Source organism: Lissotriton helveticus, chromosome 8 (genome assembly GCF_964261635.1).
Source record: "Lissotriton helveticus chromosome 8, aLisHel1.1, whole genome shotgun sequence".
Lineage (NCBI taxonomy): Eukaryota > Metazoa > Chordata > Amphibia > Caudata > Salamandridae > Lissotriton > Lissotriton helveticus.
Genome location: NC_136069.1, coordinates 1,298,951,419 through 1,298,975,929, shown reverse-complemented (window position 1 = coordinate 1,298,975,929; position 24,511 = coordinate 1,298,951,419). Strand labels below are relative to the sequence as shown.

General features: G+C 44.0%; 1 protein-coding gene across 3 annotated transcripts in view; it reads left to right on the top strand.

Moving 5' to 3' along the window:
* The window catches only part of RPGR (retinitis pigmentosa GTPase regulator), a 430,193-nt gene that overhangs the window by 62,876 nt on the left and 342,806 nt on the right, over positions 1–24,511 (top strand). For all 3 annotated transcript variants that reach the window (XM_078658267.1, XM_078658265.1, XM_078658264.1), the window contains exons 2-3: positions 5,533–5,658; positions 10,993–11,085. In XM_078658267.1, the coding sequence (XP_078514393.1) occupies positions 5,533–5,658; positions 10,993–11,085 (219 nt within the window). The remainder of the gene's footprint in view (positions 1–5,532; positions 5,659–10,992; positions 11,086–24,511) is intronic.

Sequence of the window (24,511 nt, the reverse complement as noted above, 5' to 3'; positions counted from 1 at the left end):
GAAAAACCGCCTCCAGTTGATCAAACTTCTCTGCTAGCCAGAATGGGAAGTCATCGTTGTCAACAGGACGCGCACCAAAAACCGAATTTACCATCACTGGATTGAGACGCATTCCGCCTCGTTCCATGGGAGCGGCCGCACCCCCCTGGGGACCACCAGGAAGATGTCGACCGATGTATTGCACTAAAGCACGAATCACGGAAATGGAAACTACATGTAGCCTGCGAATTTCTGCCAGGGTACAAGCCCCGTGATTCGGGTGCGGGGTAAAGCCACCCAACGCAGGCCAATTAGTACCTGGAATTGAGAGTGGACCTAACCTCGCAGGGGACAAAGAGTGGGGGAGGGCGCCATCAAACCAAACTCGATGCTGCCAATGATCAATAGGTATTTCCAAAGCCCTGTATGGCGTATATTCAGCCGGGACATCCGAGGCGGTGTAGGAGTGGAACAAACCAGAATTAGCGTCCACAGCCGGAAACGTAACCCAAGAGTAAAACAACTCGTAAGGAAACGCCGGATCTGCACTTACCACGAAAATCACAGCCATCCCATCTACTGGGACCTGGTATGTCTGAAGATGGTTGCGTACCGCTACGCGACTATGCTGCGCAATAGCCACCGCTGCCGCCATTACAGAATTGGAAACAAGAAAACACAAAGAATACTTTGTAGCACAACTGGGTAGTAATTCAAAGAAACCGTTTGAGTAAGAATCAAGCTTGAATAAAGACCTATTTCAAAAAATAGGTAGGTTTCACCAACACCCCGTTTTCCGGAAACGGATGTGAAGGGGTTAAGGCATGAATGATAAACTACTCGAGTGTCATGATATAAGACCACCGAAACCGTTGGGCGCCATGTTGCAGGGTTTCTGTACTCACACAGAACTGTGCACAGAGGAGTGGAACCTCGGCAAATTAGGGTGTCCCAAAACTTACCTTAGCAACCAACTCACCCCTTACCGAGCTAGCTACAGTGTCTCATTGGACATATCAAACACCCAATGTTTAGACAAACCAGAACATGAACTTACAGTACCTCAGGGTACGTGGGACTCATGAACACTCTTTCGTTATATTATCATTACAAACCAGAGTAAAGAAGACACATGTGCATTTGAAATGTTTATTTACTAATGCCGTCTTCTCAGGCGCAGTATCTTTGATAATACAAGTATACTTATTATCAGTAGCAAAATTATCAGCATAGTTACTAAGACATAAAAAGCGAATGGTGACAGCATGTTAACATGCTGTAATGAATAAGAGTTAACAACACTTATATCTCACCCTCCCTAACACATATATTATATTATTATCTAAGAAGGTCTCTTTGGGTTGTTTTAGGGCGGGCCCATACCTTAGTGTCCTAGCATGAAGGAATCACATCAGCATACACCAGCTCTCTCTGCATGTGCACCGCATCAAGTGTGTTAACAATTCTCGTGCAAAGCAATATCAATCCCGCCTCAAGCCCAAGTTGGCAAAGGCTGCACTTGTGTTATGACTATGAAGGCGTGGAGATCAGACCTCATAACAATTCCATATCGTGTTGCTCCTGAAACTTCAGCACTCTCCGTGCAGACATGTTTTATTAAACAAAGCAGATATCAGAGCAATAACATATTATTCTCACATTCACCACGCCAAACTACTAGGTTGAAAGCTAAGTCAACAAATGAGGGTCGTGTGCAGAAGTTGCAAGAAAGGAAAAATGGCGTTTAAATCTCAAACGTACCTATGCTAACTTAACACGATATAGGGATATATAGGAGTTATACAACAGGAGCAGCCATTCCTGGGAGGTAGGTAGGAATTCAGGCAGAGGGTCATGTAGGCAGGCCCTCGGTCGTGGAGAGCTTTGTAGGCACGGGTCAGGAGCTTGAATTGGCATCTTTTCAGGATAGGCAGCCAGTGGATGTTTTTCAGGTGCTGGGTGATGTGGGTCCTCTTAGGCAGATTGAGAATCAGTCTGGCTGTTGCGTTCTGGATCATCTAGAGTCTTCTCATGAGTTCACTGGGTTGCCGTAGTCCCGCCAGCTGGTGATAAGGGCTTGTGTCAACATTTTCCTGGTGCCGATGGAGAGCCACTTGTAGGCTTTGCAGAGCATGTGGAGAGTGGTGTGGAAGCAAGCCGAGGAAATAGCGCTGACCTGACGTTTCATGGAGAGTTCGCTGTCCAGGATGTTACCCGGGTTGCAGGTGTGGTTTTACGAAGTGGGGGGTGGGTCCGAGTTCAGATTGCCACCAGGAGTCGTTCCAGAGGGAGGTGTGTCTGCCAAAGTTCAGTACTTCCGTTTTGTCCGTGTTGAGTTTCAGGAGTTGTTCTTCATCCAGACTGAGACGTTCTTCATACAGTTGTGGAAGTAGGTTTTAGTCATGGTAGGGTCCGCTGAGAGCAAGAGGACGAGCTGGGTGTCATCTGTGTAGGAGACAATGTTGATGTCGTTGGTTATGACGATGTCAGTGAATGGTGTCAAGTAGATGTTGAAGAGGGTTGGATTGAGGGATGAGCCTTGAGAGACGCCACAGATTGTGCTCTTGAGTTGAGAGGTGAAGGGAGGTACACTGATTCTCTGGGTGCGCCCTGTGAGATAGAAATGCATCCATTTGAGCGCGTCGGTTATGATTCTGATTTGGCACTGTTGGGCGATGAGTATGTGGTGGGAGACTGGCTCGAAGGCTGCAGAGAGGTCATGCAGGATCAGGGAGGCTGATTATCCTCTGTCTAGTAGGGTGAGGATTTCCTCTGTTGCAGCGATCAGGGCTCTCTCGGTGCTGTGATTTACTCTGAATCCTGATTGGGAAGGGTCCTGCAAGTTGTTTCTCTCCAGGTGTTAGGTGAGTTGGAGGTTGATGGCCTTCTCCAGGAATTTGGCGGAATATGGGAGCAGTTAGATGGGATAGTAGTTCTATAGCTCGATTGGGCCTGCAGAGGGTTTCTTCAGAAGGTGTCTGACCTCTGCATGTTTCCAGGCATCGGGAAAGGTGGCTGTGGTGGTGGTGAGCTGGAGGCTGATATTGTTTCTTCCAAGGTTGAAAAGACAGTGGGTGGATAGTATACATTAGAGTATTTGTGTTGGGTGTGCTGAGCTGTTCCCATGTGGTGATTGGGTGGTCGGCAGCAGTTGTTGATGGGATGCTGAGGAGGTCGGTGGGTTGGAGATTGAAGTTTCTGTAGATGGTAGCTATCTTGTTGTGGAAGTTGCCGGCGAGGGTGTCGCAGAGCTCCTGTAAGGATGGGATTGAGTTTTTGGTGGCTGACGGGCAGGTAAACTCCCTGACGATTAGAAGAGTTTCTTGGTTTGGTTGGCGCTGGTCTCGATCTGGTGTGACAGACCTTTGTTTTTGCAGCTTTGAGCTGTCGGTGGTAGTTGTTGAGAGCCGACTTGAAGATGAAGTTCCAGAATTTACCAGCTGACTCATTGGGTAGATCAGTGCATTCTGGCCTGTTAGTTGGGAGCAACTCGATTGGTGCTGCGTGACCTTGTTCCATCTACAGGAGGGGGTGATGTGGTGGTTGGGTGTGGTGAGGGGAGATCCTGCGACAGTGAAGTGTACGAAGGAGTGGTCCGACCAGGTGAGTCCTGGGAGTGGCTGTACCTGATTCTGTTACTGGATGTGAAGATGGGGTCCAGCATGTGCTCTGCTTTGTGCTTGGGTCTGTGACCAGCTCCTTGAGGCCGATGTTATCCAATCATTCCAGGAGTTCAGTGGAGTTAGTGTCTGTGTGGTCGTCCAGGTGGAAGTTGAGGTCTCCCAGAAATACAAAGTGTTCAAATTCGATGACGAGTGGGATGATGAATTCAGCGATGGCCTTGCGGAGACAGGTAAGTGATCCTGAGGTCTATAGGCAAGGATACCTTTGATGGTGGTGTCATCGGTTCGGAGCAGGAAGTTCATATGTTCCATGATCGGTGTGATGGTGTCGTCGTCGTCGTCGGTGGTGGTGCAAACGATTGATCCTTTGTGTACGATGATGACGCGGCCTCTGTGTCTGTTGATGCGGTCGCTGTGTTTCATCTAGTATACGCTGGATGTTGCAGTGGCGATGTCTTGGGTGGATGCAGGGGTGAGCCAGCTTACTGTGATTACAACAATTGTAATTCTAATTGCTAGACAATTACGTTTGAATTATGCAACGAAATTTAATGTGAGAAAGACATGATAAAAAAAGGCAAAACATTCAGATTTCTGTCGAATTAATACAAAATATGCCTCCTTCTGGGTAAGTAACTCTGAATAGAAGGTATTAACCACATCTTTTAAACACCTCACCATCAAATATCAGTATTTACTGAGATGCTTCACCTAACTCCACTCTAGTCAGAATCGGACCCTCCAACTGAAAACTGGACTATGCCAAGGCCCAGTACACTGGCCTTCTAGGCTACCGACAGAACCTCATTCAGAAAGTTTAGATTTCTGCTGGGAGACCAACAGAACCTCATTCAGAAAGTTCAGAGTTCTGCTGGGAGACCAACAGAACCTCATTCAGAAAGTTCAGAGTTCTGCTGGGAGACCAACAGAACCTCATTCAGAAAGTTCAAAGTTCTACTGGGAGACTAAGTGCTGCCTTCAGAAAGATTGAACTTCTTTCCTCTGTATTGAGAAGCCTCTACTGGTCTCTGATTGGCTCACCCTGCCTCACTCTGATGCCGCTGACTGTACTATCCCTATATAAAGCACAATTCAACTAGAGTCAACTCTTGTATCGCTGCTTCCCACTGTGTAGAGCTTGAGGGGTGCTTTGATGTTTGAATTTACAAGCTCTGGTCTCTGCTTCTGCTCCTCTACAGAGCTCGTACCTCCAGAAACTTCATCAGGACACTTTTATTCCTGTTCTCCAAAAAAGCCTGTGCTTTCATCTAAGCTGCTGATCTTCAGCTAGAAGAGCAGTCCTATGTGATCTATGCGTGGTAGGCTACATACATGAATAAAGATAACTTTCCAGGTTTCGTATATCCCTTCCTTTATCACTCCGTACTTTCAAGTGTGAAGTGTAAAGATTTTGTTGTACCATTTGCAGGATAGAAAGAAAATTGTCTAGAAAAACGCTTTTTGGCATAATTTCACGTTTGAAAAAAAAGTTTAAGCAACAAAGGTGGAAATCTTTAGGATTGTATGATGTAGAAAACAAAGCACGTGTCTCTCTTTGATGGAAAATGCGTGCATAAAGGTGGAATCCTAAACATGAACTTATGCAAGGGGTAAGCCACTTGAATTAGTGTGCGAGCAGATTTACACTTTGGTGATCTCCATACTCCAATGAAACCTTTTACTCAAACATTTGCTTGTTATTTACTTACTAAAAGCCGATCTGTTACTTGTTGCTAGCGTTTGTATGTTCATGTTGTTGCATTATAGTGCTATCTTGCCAACAGATATACCATAAATAGCCAAGTTAAACGTTTTAGCAATACTTTATGAAAAACATGTTTGAAAGCCACCACACCAGTATAAACGAATTGTAACTACATGTTTATGTTTCTATAGCTAACGGGGTTCTTTACTTTTATTTTTTTTAAAGATTCAGGTGCTGTTTTCACGTTCGGCAAAAGCAAGTTTGCAGAAAATATTCCGAGCAAGTTTTGGTTGAAGAATGACAAACCTGTTCATATTGTTTGCGGCGACGAGCACACAGCTGTTGTAACAGGTTAGTTTTCCGTTGTCCTATCAAGATTTTGATATTGTCAGTACGGTTACAAAAAGAAAGTCCCTTTCCTTTAACAATATCACGTATTCCTGAGTCGACTGTAACATCCCAATGATTTACTAGGGTTTGCAAATCAGCATTAGAATAGGCAAGTGTCCTGAAGACACGGATTGAACCAAGGGTGCTGAAGGAGGGGCAATGTACAAATTAACCATACTCAGCCTCCACTAGAAAAGCTTTTGTCCCCTAATGCCCCTTGCTGAGAACACCATGAGTAATACCCATATACATAATAGTGGTTGCAAAAAGAAAAGCAAGACCCATACCTTAAAGTAAACAAGCATCTGCATACCCATATTATAACTTTGTATGAACATCACCCTTCTCTCGTCTTCATTATCTTAGATTTGACATCTGCAGCAGTTCTATAAATATACTTATTCTTTCACACATTACTGCCTATAAGAACGTCACATACATCTTATGCCCTTGCATAGACGATGGTCTGGTTGAAGAGTGGTTTCCAGATCAGTTTCTGCTGAACCTTTTGTCTAGGGTGCAGCACATAGGGTACATCAAGCTGCAGAAATCCCATTTGATTGCCTTCCAAATATTGCCGATCATATTGGCAGTATTTGACTCTTTTTTTTTTCTTTTCCAATGAGCATTCTGGAACTTAATCATATGAACCAAGAGTTTTTGCACATGTTTAGTAACATCAACATGGTGGTCTCAGAGCCTGTTTGTTCTCATGGCCAAAGTGTTCATGGCTCCCTCCGGCAGAAGTGCAAACGAAAATTGTTCAGCTTCATCTGGCTCTAAGCTTGAGTCTTGTCAAAAAGATTGTACTTTCCAGTCATTTGTTGGAGAGTCCCCAGTGGGGGCGATAGAGGGAAAATCTTCATCTTATTTTCTCTCCGTTCAAGGCTATGGTGGTAATAACTACTACAGCTGGAAAGCACATGGCCCCGGCCATCACACTCCTGTTATCCAGAAGTTCATGACTGTGCGCTTCATGTCACCAAGGGATCAAGGATGTTTTCTTAGGCCCTCTGTTCATTGTTCCACTGCTCTGCAGAAATTTATTTTAAGTTCTGACACATACTTTTGCCACATAATCTGTATTTAGATTTGTAAAAAGCACATAAAGGAAAGGATTATTCTCTACAAATCAAAATGTGTCCCCTTGGCAACTTATGGAACTGCCATTTTTGTTACAGGGGGCCGATATTGCAGCACTTCTGCAAAACCGGCCCCTGAAACAAAAACGGGCCCACTGGTCCAAAACCGGCCCTCGCATCCTTCTGGTCCTTCAGGAAAACGCCTGGTGCCTGCTAAGACCAGTCCGGCCCTGATTCTACCTGTCAGTAGTTACCGATTCTGTACACAGACATCTGTTGCCACGTTTTCCACTTAATACAATCCATTTTAAGGCAACGTTTCCGATAGTGGATGAATGGTCACGTGCTCTTTCACTTGCCAATGTGATAAAACTTCCATGCAAACTACCTTGTACTATGTATTGTTGTGTACATTTTATAAAGCGGCACGAGATCGCATACAAAAAGTGGGGAGGCGGGGGCGGAGCATGGGAGAGGGAGCAGGAGAGGGACTATAATATTAATAAACAAGCCTTTGGGACCTTATAAGTGTTTAGCCATGCAACAGTTGATGTTGTTGCACCAAGGATATTGTGCTGGATAACTAAACACTTATAAGCTCCCAAAAACGAGTTCTATTGGCTATTTTTATTTCTTGCTATTTTGCAGTAAATGCATGTTATACTTTATAGGCTATCCCGAGTGGTGTTACCACAAGTAACTGGATAAGTGCAGAGATGCAGAGCATCACCAAAGTAGGGCAGTAGGCCTCCCCACCTGTGGCTCATTTAAAATTGGTCTCATCGCACTATAGATTAGAATTGCCACCGCTGCTCTATATTTTAAATCCTAGAAAGGGACAGTATTATATTGGCAGTATATGAGGACGTAATTGGTCGAGCCCTCCAGGTCACAGGAAAAGTTTAGGACATCCTCATGACCAGGCCTAAACCCCTGCTCACATGCTAGATTAGTATGATGCAGGGCCAAAAATCAAAAGTCAGGACACTAGATACATGTAGTCAAGCATTCAGGGCTGTGCAAGTCACCTATACACCGTGCATGGGTTTCTGGCATTCCAACCTTATTTTCCAACGCTGTCCTTCCATTGCAAATGTTCTAAAATAAATTCATTACATTGTTACCCTTGAAGCCGCTAACGTTTACAACTACCTGGACTGCGGATCGAATTGCATCATTTAAAAGAAAACCCCCAAATATTACACAGAAAACCCCCAAATGTTGCACAAAAAGTAGACCAAAGCAGGGCATTAAACACACCTGTATTGAGATACAAGAAAATCCAATCCAATCCACAACCAAGCGCAAGAAAAAGATCCAATATTGATCCGATTAAATATCTGCTAAGATCAGAAGTCCTTAAACTGCTGGAAAGTCATGCAGAACAAAGAATATTAGTATACAAATTATATATGCATTTCTTGGAGACTGAGCAAGTGTACAGTCAACAAGGATCAGGATCATTTAAAAGCTTACCAAAACGGTACTCAAACTCGAGCCACTGCCAGGTAGGTGGACCTAAGTCACTTGACAATTGGCAAAAAATCTCCGATCGGTATGGCAATGATAATGGCAGATCAATTTGGCCAGTATCTTATATAAGAAATAAATCATGAGCGAATAAATTATATAAGGCACACAAGGGCCTAAAAGCCGATCAGAATGTTACTAATGAGTAAAAATTAGAATCTGCAAACAGTTTGACCCTCCCCAGTAGAAGCACTTCCGTACAAACACACCTGTAGTAATAACCCAATCCCTCCAGAGTGAAAACGCGAAGCAATCTTTAATCGCAGTAATAAATAGGGAGAACAGAAAAAGACAAGTGTTGTAATTGCAAAAGAAAAACATATTAATGCCAAGTAAGATAATCTATTCAAGCAAGCACAGGAAAAACAGCCATTGGCTTTATATTCACAAATTATACAGCTGCCCCCCCCCCCCGCCCCCCCAAATCCGAAATTAATAAACCACAACAGTCCAGTTAAGACCCACACAAAATTGGCAGTTGTTTCATTGAAGTACCAGAACCGGGTGAGCAGCCCCAAATGATAATTCGTAACATTGCACTGAAAAAAAGCAAGTTGCAACAACTCATACTTTGGCAGTTGGTTTATTGACGTGCCAGAACCGGGTGAACAGCTCCATATGATAATTCGTAACATTACACTGGAAAAAAGCAAGTTGCAACAACTCATACCTGTAGCCGATTCATCAGAGCGTAACTCCCACACGACGACTGAAAATCACTCAACATTTTAAATATGTAATGTTTGTTTAAAATGAATCATTTTATCGACATATGCACTGAATAAAAGATTTTTTTTTATTTGATTTGATTTACTTTTGCTATGGTTTACATGGAAAACACATTAGAGAGGAAGAGACATTTTTTTTCTGACAAACTCGGTCTTTCACCTGATTAACCTTCGCCAACTCTTTTCCCCCAGGGAGTGCTAATGGGAATTACTTTTTCATAATGTTGTTTTGAAATATAAATATCTACCTAGCTCTGTCTCTTTCTCCTTGCCTATATCGAATGAAGAAATTAGATCGATTTGATGTCATGATTGTCAGGTGGCAGTTTAGCAGATGTGTGCAGTCCGATCTGATGACACTTTACATTGTGGAGTAGTGTGGCTCACTGGTTAGAGGCGGCAGACCCGGGAGCGGAAGTCGGCCCGGGACCAGGGTTCAATTCCCGACGCGGCAGGGTCGTGGACTTGGGTCAGCGGACTCGATAATTCTCGCTTCGGTGCTTACTCTAATCAGGGGTTCCACTCGGCAACTCTGGGCATTAGCTTGCCTAATCTCCACAATGGCCTCATCAACTCCGGGGATGCCCGGCTCCACCTTGGGGACTCCCAGCAGGGACCATCCCACAGGGAAAGCCAGGACGGGTTCCCCAGAGTTATACAGCGCCAGGAAACCAACGGACGGGTAGCAGTGCGCTTTACAAGCTCAAATACATACAAATACATACTGCTTTAGAACCATTCACTCAGGGTCCTCCATGTATCTGTTAAACTCTCAGACACACATCCAGGGGCCGTATTACAGATGGTGCCCGGGGGCATAATGGGCGTTTGTGGCCCGCTTTGCGCTCCCGGGGCAATTTGGTATTATAGAGGGGGGACGCAGACGCTTGTGCATCCCCTTCTATAATACCGATAGCGCTGGTGCACTTATAGCGCTGGTGCACTTATAGCAGAGCGGTTTCCCTCATTTGCATAGGGGCTTGCCCTATGCAAATGGGGGTTTCCTTTGAATCTGCGCCCAGGCCATATTACAGACGCAGGCACAGAGTCAAGGTAGCCCTCAGGAGGCGCACTGGCAGTGTGCCATTTAAAAGGTGTGCCACCAGACATCCCCATGCAGGCAGGTGCATTCACTGACTGCACTCACCTGCAAGGGTATCTCTAAACCCCTTTGAAAGTGAAGGCGGGTGCTGCCTGCACTGTGAAAACACGGAGCACCTGTGCTGTGTTTTTTTTCACATGAATGCGCTGCCCTTGGGGCAACGCAAGTTTGCGGCTGCCGAGGGGGCAGTGCATAAAACGTAATGAGGTGTATTATCACTGTTTGCGCCCAGAGCACCTTTTGAAAGGTGCTCCGTGCGCAAACAGGGATAATGTGTAATACGGCCCCAGATCCACTCTGAAGTGTGAGGATATTTTAGTAGAGGGTCAATCATGAAAACATTACAGAAGTTAAGTAACTGATTCTTTAAGTTAGTACTCCAAAAATTAACTAGAGCGTGGAACTTCCACTGATAAGGGTTTCCAAATGTTATTGAATTCAAATCTCCATGATGAGTCCGCTTGGTGTTTACTCCTATTCTTTTTGCATACTAACATTTGTCTTCCAAACATAGTGACCCAATATAATATTAGGTATATAACCGTGCAATTAACTTTATTTTACAAATCTTTGCCTGTAATTGTTATTTTTCTAGACCTCACCCCCAACGTGGAACTTAAGAAAATTATTGCTTGTTTAATATCAAGTTCTAGTTCGCTCCTCTAAAGAACGTCGAGGTGCATTATTACATTGTGTAAGATTTATATTATCTGCGTTTTTGACAAGTAATAAGGTGTCTGATTGCCTATGTCAGTCGGTATGAGCTCAAAAAAGTGAAAATTGCCATAAATAATACAGCCATGTCTTTCATCAACAATTACGTTTCCAAATGACTTATTGACATCTTTTCCAGGCAATGGGAAACTATACACGTTTGGCAGCAACAACTGGGGCCAATTGGGATTAAAATCTGGGAATACGATAACAAAACCAACCTGTGTAAAAGGTTTGTATCTTCTTCTTAGTTGTATTTCTCATCAACATCTGTGACTTCTGTGACATTTTGGTAGTGCATTAACTTTTTTTTAAATTATGTTGATGCAATATATGTATATTGTACATGTCAGGAATATTTTGTTGAGAAAACTTGCAAGTTTGCATGAAGAAAATTAATGGTATTATCAGTGAGGACTCTTCCGCTAAGGTGGGGGAGCGTCGCCCCACTGCCTTTAGTAGGGCAAAGAAAGAAAAATAAAATGTTAACATCACGATGTTGTTATCATTTTATTTTTCCTGCTGAAGTAGATTTTGGGGCGGGCGGGGCAGTGCTTGGCTGTCAACGCAGCCAGCAGGGGAGGAGAAAGTATGTGCACTTAATTGGGCATCATGGTTTGGCCGTCTTCCTTGGGCTGGCCAAACCATCATGCGCACTTAGCATTCTCTCCACTAGGCTGTAATGCACAGCATGGTGGGGAACATGCACAGGCTCTCATTGTCTGTCTGAGCACCGAACCACGGCGCGCAGACCAATCACAACTCTGCATTGCAGCGTTGTGATTGACAAAGAAGCCTGTTTGTGCTTCCTTCTTTGCCAGACCAAGCGGACGAGAGACGATGACGTAGTCGGCAGCATTAGAAGGTAAGTGCTATTTTTTTTTAAACCCCCTCACCCCCTTGACACCCTCGTTCAGAACAGCCACGACTGTAAAATCTAAAGAAACTAAACATAACTAGTAAAGTAACAGCAAAGTTACAAACACATTATTCAATACTTATGTGACTATTGTGCTAAGAATGGGAGGTTACTTAGATTTTAGTGAAATATATAGTATGGGGCATATTGAAATGATCATTAAACTCAAGTCTATATTGCATCGGGTCGATTTTTTCCAGTAAGCAAATCCGTGTCTGTTATTTGAATTTTGTGAGCTACAGCACATACTGCTTTCACAAAAGGACACACAGAAATCCAGGAACAGGCCCAATTCACCAAGCTTTGTTCTGCACTTAAGCAACCGCGGTGAGCAAAATACAATTTCAGAATGTAAAACAAGATGGAATGTTCTGTTTGCAAACTATACTCTAAAATGTGGAACTTTTGGCATTGTGAAAGGTACCACATTCACAAGTTTAGCATTAGGGGTTGACCTGGGGGAACTTTTGGAGGAGCCATCCTGCAAAAGTAAATGAAAAACTACAAACATGTACGCTTGTGTGTATTGAGTGCACCCCTGATGTGCAGGTAAATGCAGGCTGATCTGGGGACTTGAGATTAAGTGGAAACAAACTATTTTTAGTTTTTTTGGAGGCTAGGGTATACCACTCTGAATATCATTTTCTAGATGGAAACCCAAGTACGTTTGTGGGTGTCCCAAAGTCTCAAGAAACATTTTGGAAAAAAATCTATTGGCAGTAATTGGAAGAATTGCCAGTGGTGGCTCCTTCGCTATGGCAGAAGAGCATCGTCCCACTCCCCTGCCAGCCTCAAAACTTGAAAAATAAAACAATAATAAATGAAGTTTATTATCATTTTATTTTCAAGATTCTGAGGGAATGGTCAAGTCTTAAGGGCTGGGCCATCGCGAGGGCAGTGGCAGAGGGAGTGGTTGCACTGTTGTCAATGCGCATGTCAGTTTGTCCGGCTGTCTCATGCTGGCTAAATCGATATGCGCACTGAGCTGCCTCCAGACAGCAAAGCACAAGCTCCCAGGCTCCTTGAAAGCGCAAATGCCCAGGGCTCAGGCCAATCCTGACACTGCTTTCAAACATGAGACACGGAAAAGAGTGTTGGGCAGCATGCGGAAGGTAAGTTCTTTTTATTTAAATATTTTATGTACCCCCACCTCTCTGTCATCCCACCCAAACTCCCCACTCCACCCGCACACCAGTCGCTACCGAGAATTTTAGTAGTAAAAATAGTTATTGTCTCTTTTCTTTATTATTTGACAAATCTTTCATTGCCCTGTGAACTGTACATGCTGTTGCGACACTTATGGGCACATTATGATGTCGGTGGGACCGCCACCGACAGGTCCTCGGTGGTGGTTCCCACCATCAAATAGCCCTTCGGGCCAAGTGCTACATTATAATGCAGGTGGTCGGACCCTAGACTGTCGGGGGACAGACCACTGTCTCTAACAGGATCTACTGATCCAGACAGGGTGGCAGTGGGAATCGTGATCCTGATTTGAGGTGGTGCCTGATCAGGCACTGCTGTCGTGATCACAATGTCTCTTTCCGACTGCCTGTTCATGGCGGTCTCAACGCCATGGAAAGGCAGCCGGAAACGGACTTAGTGGGCGCCAACAGGGCCCCAGTTCCCCTTGGGCCACTGCTAAGTGGCCAGGAGGTACTTGTCTTGCCCCCCCAAGCATCCATGCACATTGTGCCTGGCACACGGATGTTTGAAAACTTGCCTTTTTCTACTGCAGCTTGTGCTGCAGCTCTATTACGGCCGCAACACAAGCCGCAATAAAAAAAGGCAGTTTCTTACCGCCTACACGGTGGTAAGATCAAAATGTGGCGGGTGGGACCACCAATTCCTTGTCGGGCAGCCTCCTTCCCTTATTGTAATGAGCCCCCTAGTTAGGAAATCTTAGCTGTTTAAGGTGCTATCCGCTAAAATAAAACTCCCAGCAGAGGGTGATAGTCTAGGCACACCTGATTTCAAAGTTTGTTACCTACAAATGCACGGACATTAGGGCCCTTGGAAGCCCTGAGGGCATTCACTGTTGCAGAAGCAGTCTTGAAACTAACCCAAACACAAGAGGCACAGCTGAATAAGCTGCACTTCCCTCATACTCTTCAAGGATTGCCCCCTCTGGTGCAAGGGCAGTGGGTTGGTTCAAGGGGAGTTTATAGATCGCACAGCAAGTTATATTGCACATTCCAGCAATACAAATACTAGGTATTGCCACATAGAAAACAATTTTAAAAAAAAGAATTGGTACAATGGTAAGATGCAGGTTTTAGGATGCTGGGGCATATATTCCAATTCAATTCAAAAAGTACAATCACAAAACAAAGCGATAGATTTAAAATTTGCAACAATAACAATAAAAGAAAATGCACGTCAAGTTAATTTATCAGAGGAAAGTGCAAAAAGCAAGGGTTTGTTCGTGGCAGTCCTAGAGTGCTCCATACTCGGGAAGTGCAAATATGCTTAATAAATAAATAAATTACCTAAAAACATTTACTTTACAAACATAGTAAAAAATGATGACCTATACTCTATCGTTCTTCAGACGTAGTACCTGGGAATCAAGGTTCTCTACACTGGGGTCTAGGGCCAACGACAATCTTGAGTTATTCTATTATGAGACAAGGCTTAATTTAAAACTAAAATACTTAAGTATTATAAATGTTATCCAACTCCTGATGGAATGATTCACATCCGGCATGGAAAGAGGCCCAATAACTCCTCACTCACGCTTTCAGGTGTGTCCGGCACGTGCACCACATAGAAAGTAGGAACCCTGCGACGGAGTACCCTATTGGGATACTAGTATCATACTTCAGTATCCTGAGAGCCTCAGAACAACATCTAGTACCTAGGTTCCTACAAATCTGGACCAACCATTGTTTCCTTGCCTTTTGGTAGGCGGGACAAATAACTAAAACATGCAGAATAGTCTCTTCGGAACAGTCACACACAGGGCAATTTGCACTTTGCATATCCCCCCATTTATAAGTAAAACATCAAAGAAGAGAGTCTCGTATCTAAACTGGAGGTATTGCTTCTTGGCCACTGCCGGTTTAATTTCATCTAAAATCGGTTCAAAGCTGAGCCTATCTTTAATTTCTAGAAAAGCTGTAGTTAATCTGCCAGTTCGGGGGCAACTATGAAGTTGAGATAGTTTGTACTTGTCGTAGTATGCCTTCAATAATTTCCTGGGGTGGCTGGGACAGGCGGTATTCGGATGATCCCAAAGCTCATCCAATCCAAGACGAACCAGCCACTGTTTGATATGGGCAAACCACGGGAGTCTAACAGCCCCTCGCAGGTTCAATATTTCCCTTAATTACTCTCTATATGATAAATGTTCGGGGGTATCCCAGAGGCGACGCCAGTAGAGTAAAGGTTTCAAAGCTATTATATCCGCAATTGCCAAAACACCCAGATCTAGACGTAAAGGAATGAGCGGAGTGCTCCTTGGGAGATTTGCTAGCTGTCTAAGGAAACTGTTCTCTACCTGGGTGAGATTCTCTTGATTTACATGTCCCCAAAGTTCTGCGCCATATAGTGCCCCACCCCGTGCTTGTACTTTATAAATTTCAATGGCCGGACTCAATAATTTCTGACTAGATTTGCAAAGGACCTTCATGATGCCTCCTGAGGATTGTGTTAATTTAAGAGTTGATTTTTTAACTTGAGCCCCCCCCACTCCATTTTTTTCTGATATTGTTACCCCTAGGTAGTCGAATGAGATAATTCTTTCTAGGGGTTTACCAGATAATATAAGGTTAGATCTTGTACTTTTAGGGCAGTTGAATTTGGTTTTCTGCAGATTGATTTCCAGACCTCTTTGCCTACAGAAAAATTTAAATTTATCGAGAACTCTCTGGATCCCCAGAGGGGATTTTGACACCAACAAGGTATCGTCCGCGAACATCATTGTGGATATCGGGCGGGAGGCTAGTTTAGGGGCATCTAAATCTTTTACTGTTGCTAAATAATCTATTAAACTATTGATATAAATACTAAACAAGGTGAGGGCTAGCACACAGCCTTGGCGTACTCCGTGCTTGATTGGGATTGGTGCGGTGAGATTCCCATTCTTGCCGTACCTAATTTGCGCAAAGTTTTCCTCATGTAGCAGCTTAATAAGGTGAATTATATGTGGGGGGGGGCCCCATATCATAGAGGACTGACCAAAGTTTATCCCTAGGGACCAAATCGAAGGCTGATCGGAGGTCAACGAATATTAAATAGAGGCTGCCACCCTCCAAAGACACGGTCTTCCAGTATAGCATCTGGAGCCTAAGAATTTGGTCGATAGTGGACAATTTTCCCCTAAACCCAGCCTGAAGGGAGGTGAGTATATTCTGTTCCTCCATCCAGGATTGGAGTCTAAGGAGCACTACACATGCAAAAACCTTTTGTGAGATCTCAATCAAGCTGACTGGTCTGTAGTTATATGGCAGGAGTGGGGACCCTTTTTTATAAATCGGGAATATTTCGGCTCCAGCCCAACTCCGGGCAATCTTCATACCCTGTAATATCGCATTAAAAAGAACCCAAAAATATGGCGCCCATACAGAGGGTTCATTGCGAAAGAGGGCCCCTGGAATTTTATCTAGGCCCGGGGCTTTCCCGGGTGCGATTTTTGCAAAAGCTCCCTTGATTTCATTTAGGCTTATGGTTGCATTGCATGGGACATCAGTGTCTACTTTGGAATCTCTTAGGTCAAGGGAATAATCAACCCCTGTTGGTCAGCCATCATCTTGGCCACTACATCTTCTATAGAGTAGAGGGATTGGAAGTGTTCGCTCCAAACTTCCTCTCCCAGATCAGGGTCTGCCGGCGATCTAGGACCAGAGATATCCACATTGACTACTCTCCAGAATGACTTCATATCCCTTGCTCCCAATGCACATTTCAGATCCTCCCACCTTTCAGTTTCCCATCTTTTCTTTGCTTCTACAGTTGCCTTTTTATATATCGTCCTTGCTAGTTTAATTAACGGACGATCATTTGCCTTGATGGATAATACCAGAGCTCTTTTCATTTTACGGCAATGATCATTATACCACGGATGGGGGGGCTTCTTTCTTGTTCTATTTGTTTTTTTTGGATAGAAGAAATCTAATGTTGCCTCTTCTAATTTGGCGTGGTTCTTCTTCACCATCTCCAGATCTATGCCATCCCCCATTTGATTTAGTGAGAGGAAAGCTGTTTGGAGCACTGGAACCAAAACTTCATAAAGGGAGCTCATTTTGGCTTGGGATTGACTAAGGTCCGACCATCTTGCTCGTCGCCTGCAATTAGAGAAAGTCAACCTATGATCTATGGGGTTTTCCGTAGCATTGTCACTCCCTTGATTAAAGCCTTTTAATTCCAACGCCAGCGCATGGTGATCACTATCATGACGTTGAATAACCCTACGATCTAAGACCCTCTCCCAGATTTAGAGTCAATTAAATATAATCAAGTAGTGATCCCCGTGCGTTTCAATAGAAAGTGTAGCTATTGGAGGTTTCAGAAGTGGTTCTGCCGTTACAGGCTCTGAAGGAATATTTTAATGTAAGGCAATTCATTTGCATCACCAAAGGTGACCATATTTTTACTGGTGGGCAACTAGTCTCTGGAATTATCCAGAAATTGTCCTCCTCAAATAGTCCCTCCTTGAGTAAACCCTCAAGTGGCTCAAATTGACAATTAAAATCCCCACCCAAGATCAGCATATGTTTAACAGTAATGGTGCCTAGAAAGTTAGATAATTCCTCCAGCTATTGTGACTCTTTGGCTAAAACTGTGGGTCTTGAATATACATTAATGAGGGCTATAGACATCCCTAGCGGGAAATGTAATAAAACACATAGTATGTCTTTTGACCCTGTGTTTATCTGTTCGGCCCGGCATCCTAAATGAACACCCACCCACGTAGTAAGGCCACCAGATGGTCTCCCCCTACCTTTAAAGGTTGCAGGGATACTAAAGGTGGCAAAGCCCAACCTAGAGATCACCCCTCTAGCCCAAGTTTCTTGGAACATGCAGATGTCAAATTGATTGGTGAAGGACCCCAAGTGGGGTCCTCCACCTTGTTGTTCAAACCTGCCACATTCCAAGATATAGTTCTTATTATTGAGGGATTAGTAGATTTCAGTGGTAGGGACTCTACAACGGGTGAAAGTGTTATTGCTTTTATTGACCCACAGTCAGCCTTGGGACTAGGCCCTGGTGATAATATAGTTGTAATATTAGCATTCGTTGCTGGGTCGCCCTCATTATGGGTACAAGCAGGGGAGCCGCTCATGCTCCTTCTGCTTTGGTCCCCTCTGGGTATGAGACAGGACCCTACTGTTCCCACCTCAACATCAGTTTCTAGTTGTGCTGGGTCAGTTCTTGTTATGGTGGTAGATGACTTTTCCCTCAATCCACTCCATCTAGGCAACTATATCTGTTTGCGATGGGTATGGTATAGATAGACTTTCCCTGCCAATGCTGATCTAGGTATGGTGAAGCAAAAGTCTTGTAATCGTTTCTCCTTCGCTGTTCCCCTTGGCAAAAGTCATAAAAACGGGTATTGGGGGGAGGTGGGGGGGTAGAAATACTCTAGTGGAAGGGCCTGGATACTACTTGGTGATTTTCCTTCTTCACTAGATAAAATACTCTTGGTCATCTTAGGATTTCTAAAATTAATTATTATGCAATCCCCGAATATGTCCTTCTGACATCTGCCAAGCCAACCTACCCTGCGTGTGGTTAAAATGTCCTCCACGTTCTTATATCTGAAATGTCTATTATTTACCAACCAGTGGACACATTTATTCTTTAGGTCCTGATTGGCTCAAATTGCTCCTTCCTGAGTTCGGGAACACCTGCAAGAATGAGGACATATGGGGTCAATGCAGGGGGGAGGTTAATAACTTTTGGGGGGGGTGAGCAATTGGTAATATCTATTGTTTTAGGAGCACAGCCTCCCACCTGTCTAGAGTATACTTCTGAGTGCACTACGGGCAAGATCAGTGGAGGTAAACTTATGGGTTGATTTAAGGTGACCGGGGAGGGGGGGGTGGCTTAGCCATGCAGTCGGTATTAGCCTCCTTTGCAAGTGATACCCCCCTTGCATTTGAGGGTACTGTTTGGACACTAGATTTAGAGTAAACACTATCTGGTGCATGGTTTAAGGTGATTCTGGATTGTGTCCCATTCTCAACATTGGCGAGGCATGAGTTATACCTCTCTGTATCCAATCATTGAATAGCGCAGTCAACCCCTCGACCTTCTCTTGAAGGAACTGGAGTTTGTCCTTTACAATATCCCTCATTTGGCACTGTAGGTCCACTATCAGTTTTGTGACCCAAACTGGCTGTTCACTTACAGTTTCCACGTTCGCCCCTTGCTGGTTCCCCACCCCTATTTTCCCCTTGTCTACCAAGTGACCCTGGACCTTCTTCCTCCTTACAACTGGATTCGCCTTTGTTTTAGGTTTACTATTTCTGAACTTGTGGAGTGACCCTGGATTCTCTTTGGATGATAACTTCGTTTGTTAGTAATTGGTCGCTGGATGGCTCAGACAATGAGGCCCCTAAAATGTGTGATGTTACAGGATCCGGTGAGAGAATTTCTAAATTGGGGGTCATGGACAAACGTCTCTCAGTCCGTTCAATTTCAGATGTCACGGCACCCAGTGCCTTTTCTAGCATCCTATCACTGGGGGTAAGTTTTAATGTTGGTTTAAGCGGAGCCTGTTTCTTCTCTACACAAGCTCTTCTCCCCATTCTGGCTTGTTCTTCTAAAATTTAAGAAGTATACAAAAACACACCACTCAACTAGCAGGGGGTGCACAACTCTATCAGTGCTTTAGGGCCGAGCCATGATAAAAACTTTGGTTATGAAAATCCACATAGGCAAACAGTTCTTGGTGCACTTAAGTCCTTCTGTTGTGACCGTAGAGTTCTGGCTATGCACTGGGCTAACAATAATCCGATGAGAGTCCGGTTATAACCACACTAACTAAACCTACCAATATTTATGTTAACAGTACCGTGGTTTCAGCACCACGTAGTTGGAAGTAAGAGAGATGGCCCAGCCCGGCCTCTTCCGGCCTCTGACGGGCGCGGACAGTACCGCCCTTGGCCCGGGCTTTGCCGCGGGAGGGCCTGGCCGGCTTTAAAGATCTCCGGCGCCCTCCTCTGATGCGTGCAGAATGCGCCTCACGCAACCCCCTGGGAGTTCTAGGCACGAGGCTGCGGGTGCGGCTGAGCACTGGCCGTTCCCCTCACGGCGGTGGCACCACGAGCGAAGGACAGGGACTCCTGAATAAGAGCAGGTAGCTGACAGCATTGGCCGTTTCCCTCACGGCTGTGAATCCTCGCGTCCACTATATTTCTTGTTTTTTCCTGAAGCCTGAAGTTTATTCCACTAGGGCCACCTAGCCACATTTCAGATATTAGTTGAACAATAGTAACTCCTATGGGGGAATTCCTCCTCGATAAGAGATTGACTAAAATACATCAAATACAAAGGGGCCGTCAAAGACAAAAAGAATCATATTCATGGAGATGACAGGAAGTCGACCAGCTGTCTCAGGGAATCCAGGCCCATACAGGAAAACCCATGACAGAACAAGAGAAAAATAGGACACTGAGTAGGGGAGAGCATTTCATGACAATGAATGGGAGAGATCCTTAGCTTACTTTCATGAAGTTTCCAGCAGTATAAGCTCAAATTGTATTGAATTTATTTTCGTACATACATACTATCTAACTTCAAGCGATATCAATGGGATATTTACTGGGCCAACTTTTAAATGCGTCAGGTGGCATGAGTTTCAAGCTGGGTTCTAACACATGCTCTGTGATTGTCCTGTGATAACTGTATATTGGGTTGGAGTATCTAATTTAAAACTATAACTCATGACCTATGAAGTTCAGAGAGATGTACACTTTCACTTTACAATCTTTTGAGAAAATCACTGAGCAGAACTTAAATGTATAGATTTATGCATGCTCCTGGCTACAAGAGCTGTTCCAGAGGCATGGACTGCCTCGAAAACTGCCTTGTTCATTGCTTCATTTGTAAAAGAAAGAGTACCGGTGCCTGAAGCTCTGTTCGGAAGCCTGTGGCCGCTGCTATTAAATGTTATGAAATGTTGGTGCCTCAAATACAAAGGCTGCATAGGCTTGAATCCACCTCCTGTCTCTTGAATCCACTTGCAGGTACTCCCTGTGCCTTATTCCTACTCTTGCAGTCTCCTGCTTTCTCCCTTTGTAGCAATGTTACCGTTTTTTTTCTTCCTCTATCTTCCCACTTTATTTGCCCCTCTCTTGCTCGCTGTATATGTCTGTTGCGGAAAAATACGTGCAGGTCCCCACAAATAAGTGCTGGTGGTCCCCAACATCAGCCACTCACTCAAATTAAGCATTGCCCTAGTTGATAACGTGGCAGAAAACAGTCAAGTACTGTGCTTTGCGGATAGAAAGTTAGAGGGCTAAAAAAAAAAAAAAAAAAAAGTTTCCATTGCTCGAAAGTGTGATGCATTGGTTCTAGCTAATGTGAATAACTATAACTATGTCACTGCAAATCACTAAGTTTAAAAAAAAGTTTAAGTAATACTGCATATCAATTCAATTTAATAAATCTTTAATCAATCTTACAAAAAGATCATAAGAGCTCATAATAATATTATACAATAATATAAATACAAAAGTTCAATATCACGATATACTTTTCTCAGTGCAACAATATACTGGTGTCGGCGCAATACAATAAGTAAGAGTGCTACATATCATTAAGTGGGTTCAAATGTTAGGTTACACTGGGTTATTCCTTCTTTTACATAAGTTCCAAATGTCCCATACAGGATTGTACCTCCTCACTGCCCGAACTTCCTGTATGACAATGACTGACTGACCTCCCACCAAGATTTCATATGGATTTTACTGCTCATGTTTTCTCGATCCAGTTGGTCTTCTAAACTTATAGCAGATCTCTTCAGCTACCATAATTGTTTGTAATGAATAGAAATGTTTTTTGCACTTATCAATTGTTATCAGGGTTATCGGTGGAGCCTTCCTATGAAAATTGGTAATGACAATGCTAATTTAAAGCTTTTACATAATTGATACTGTGATTGTAGGTGTAAAGGATGGGAGAGAGGAAAAAAGAAACAAAAAAAAGTGTGTCTCTATGTTCCATGTAACTTAAAAAGCAATCATGGGGCCTAGAGCAAGGGTAGGACAGCCGCTAGGTGCACTGCCTCCCTGCCATCAGAGCAATGAGGTGCTCTGCCTTCCCCGCCAGTACAAGCCCTGATCTTCAGGGGTCTTTCACCTCGGGATCACTCAAACCTGAGGCATCTAACTGCTTCTGGTAAGTAGTTTGAAAAACACTGAACCAGACGTCCAGTAGTGCTAAAATTACCCAATTTTCATTCCTTTGATCCTGATGAAGTGCCTCCAGATTCGTTAGGGGCTAATTTGGCATGAAACACGTCGACCCTATGCACCACACTAGCCCTTTAGGAACATTATATCCAGTTGGGGCAGTTTACTTTTAACTAGGTTAGTGCCCCCCTGGGAATAAATACATTTAGTTAGGACGGCCCTAGCCCTTTTTTTAACTCACTCACTCACCGCACTACCAAGCCCACCCACTGCACTCACCCTACAGCTTCATCCAAAAAGATCTCCGCAAAAGAACCCCTTCGCGGGAGCCCGTCAGGCATTGCAGCGCCAGCCCGACGAGGAGCAAGACCCAATGATGAAGCATGACATCCTTCAGGGTGTGTGTGGGCACTTTTTTGAAAATACTTTTCTTCCTAACCCTTAGGAACTGCACAGCCCTTGTATTAAAGCAATAACATGATTTTAGAACAGTAATTTTGCTAGCTGTGCCATATGTTTAGGCCGCATTTCACACCGGTGTACTGTTATAACGATATGCTATATAACAACAAATTACTGTGCCTGGGAAATCATAAATTAAGGAAGTTTGTGCTATTAAATGTTTCCCATCTGAAAACAGTACGATCAGTGAGTTATTTATCAGAATACTCTACAAGAAGCAATGTCGCCCTTTGGAGTATTTACCAAGGACCACCCCATCATTCCTCTGTTTTTTTAAGTTCTGCAGTTTGCAGTGTTCTGAAAAAACTAGTGCCTTACTATAAAATTCCTCTCATACTCTCCTTGATATTATGTGTCATTTGGAAGTGACGGTCTGAACGCAGTGCCAAGAGCATGTGAATCCTGCAGTGTGGCAGCACACTATTGTGCTCTAAGGGATATTGCAGTAGAGCAGTGTGCAAAGAATTCTCCCTGGGTGATTAAAAAAAAGTCCTGTTGTTCTTGTGGGCTTGTGTAAGGTAGATAGAGCCATATTTGGTGAAGTCACTCCCTCTTGTCCACCAATCACATTGTCGTTAATCATATGAAACCCTAAGGCGACATGCTTTCCTTCACTGATTGTATGGTTCCAGATTAATCAGAAACACAGTTGAACACATCTGAAAGTAGAGGTTCTTTCGGGCCCACCTTCCAGGTCACCCCACTTCGACCTTTTGAGAATTGCGAGGAGTACTATAGGCAGTAGTAGGCATAAAATAAAGGTACTTGGCAGGTGTGCCTTGCATCCAAGATGCACCAATTTTATATTTTCAATCTGCTCTTAGGCTAGTTGATGAAGTTGATGAGCATTGACCAAGTAGTTGTTTCCATCAACTGCTCCTGTTTTAGGAACTACTTTTTCTTTCATCTCTCCACACGAGTGCTCGTGTAGTCACTTGCTCGGTCTACTCCTACCCACCCATCCCTGTTGCTTCTTTCCCTCTGCAGATCGTTCTGTAATGTGTGTCTTTCTGTATCCCGTTCCTCAACCACCGCCCTTGCTCGTGTTTCTTTATCCCCACCCGCCTCGCGCCAATTCTGGACAGGAAACCAAAGACTAATTTAGTTTCTTGTTTTAAATGCTGCAGATACTCGTAATTTAAAGGACATCACTGCAGATAAACTGCTGCTGCCAGGGTCTAGCAGGAGGAATTGAATAACTTTATTTCTGCCCCTCGTGCCGATGCACTTTTAAATGAAATGATACTGCCAGAGAGAAGAGCTGCCTTTAATCACAATGCTCCCCTCCTCCCAGCACAGCCTGCATTGAAACTTCAAAGCAGTTATAAATACAACTGCCCAAAGCAGGAGTCATCTCAAGACTCCAGCGCAGCAAGGGAGGCATCAATAGCTGCTCAATGCCATTTGTACAGTTTTAGCCAATGTCGGGGGGTGAGAGGACAGAAAAGAGAAACAACATTGTCTCACCTCCCATTAAGGCTGCTACATCAGCACTGCCTGCAGCAATCTAAGCCCCACAGAGATCACTGAATAATATAGCCAACTGGTGCAGACTGTGCCCTACACTGAGCTGGCCTGTGAAGATTACAAGCATTCAACTCCACATAATTCAACAAAACGCCCCACAATTAAGTGCCACAGAATTCCACAACGCATTCATCCACACTGCATAATTCCACTACACACAATACATTTCAACATCTCATAATTCCATGCCACACAATTCATCTGCACATTATTCCACTCCATGCCACATAATTGCAATCCAACAAAGTCTACTCCACATCTTTGCACTCCGGTCCAGGCCACATAATTCCACTTCACATAATACTATCCATGCAACCTGATTCCACTCCACTCCAAACCCCATAATTTTGCTCCATGAAACACAATTCCATACCACACAACATAATTACACT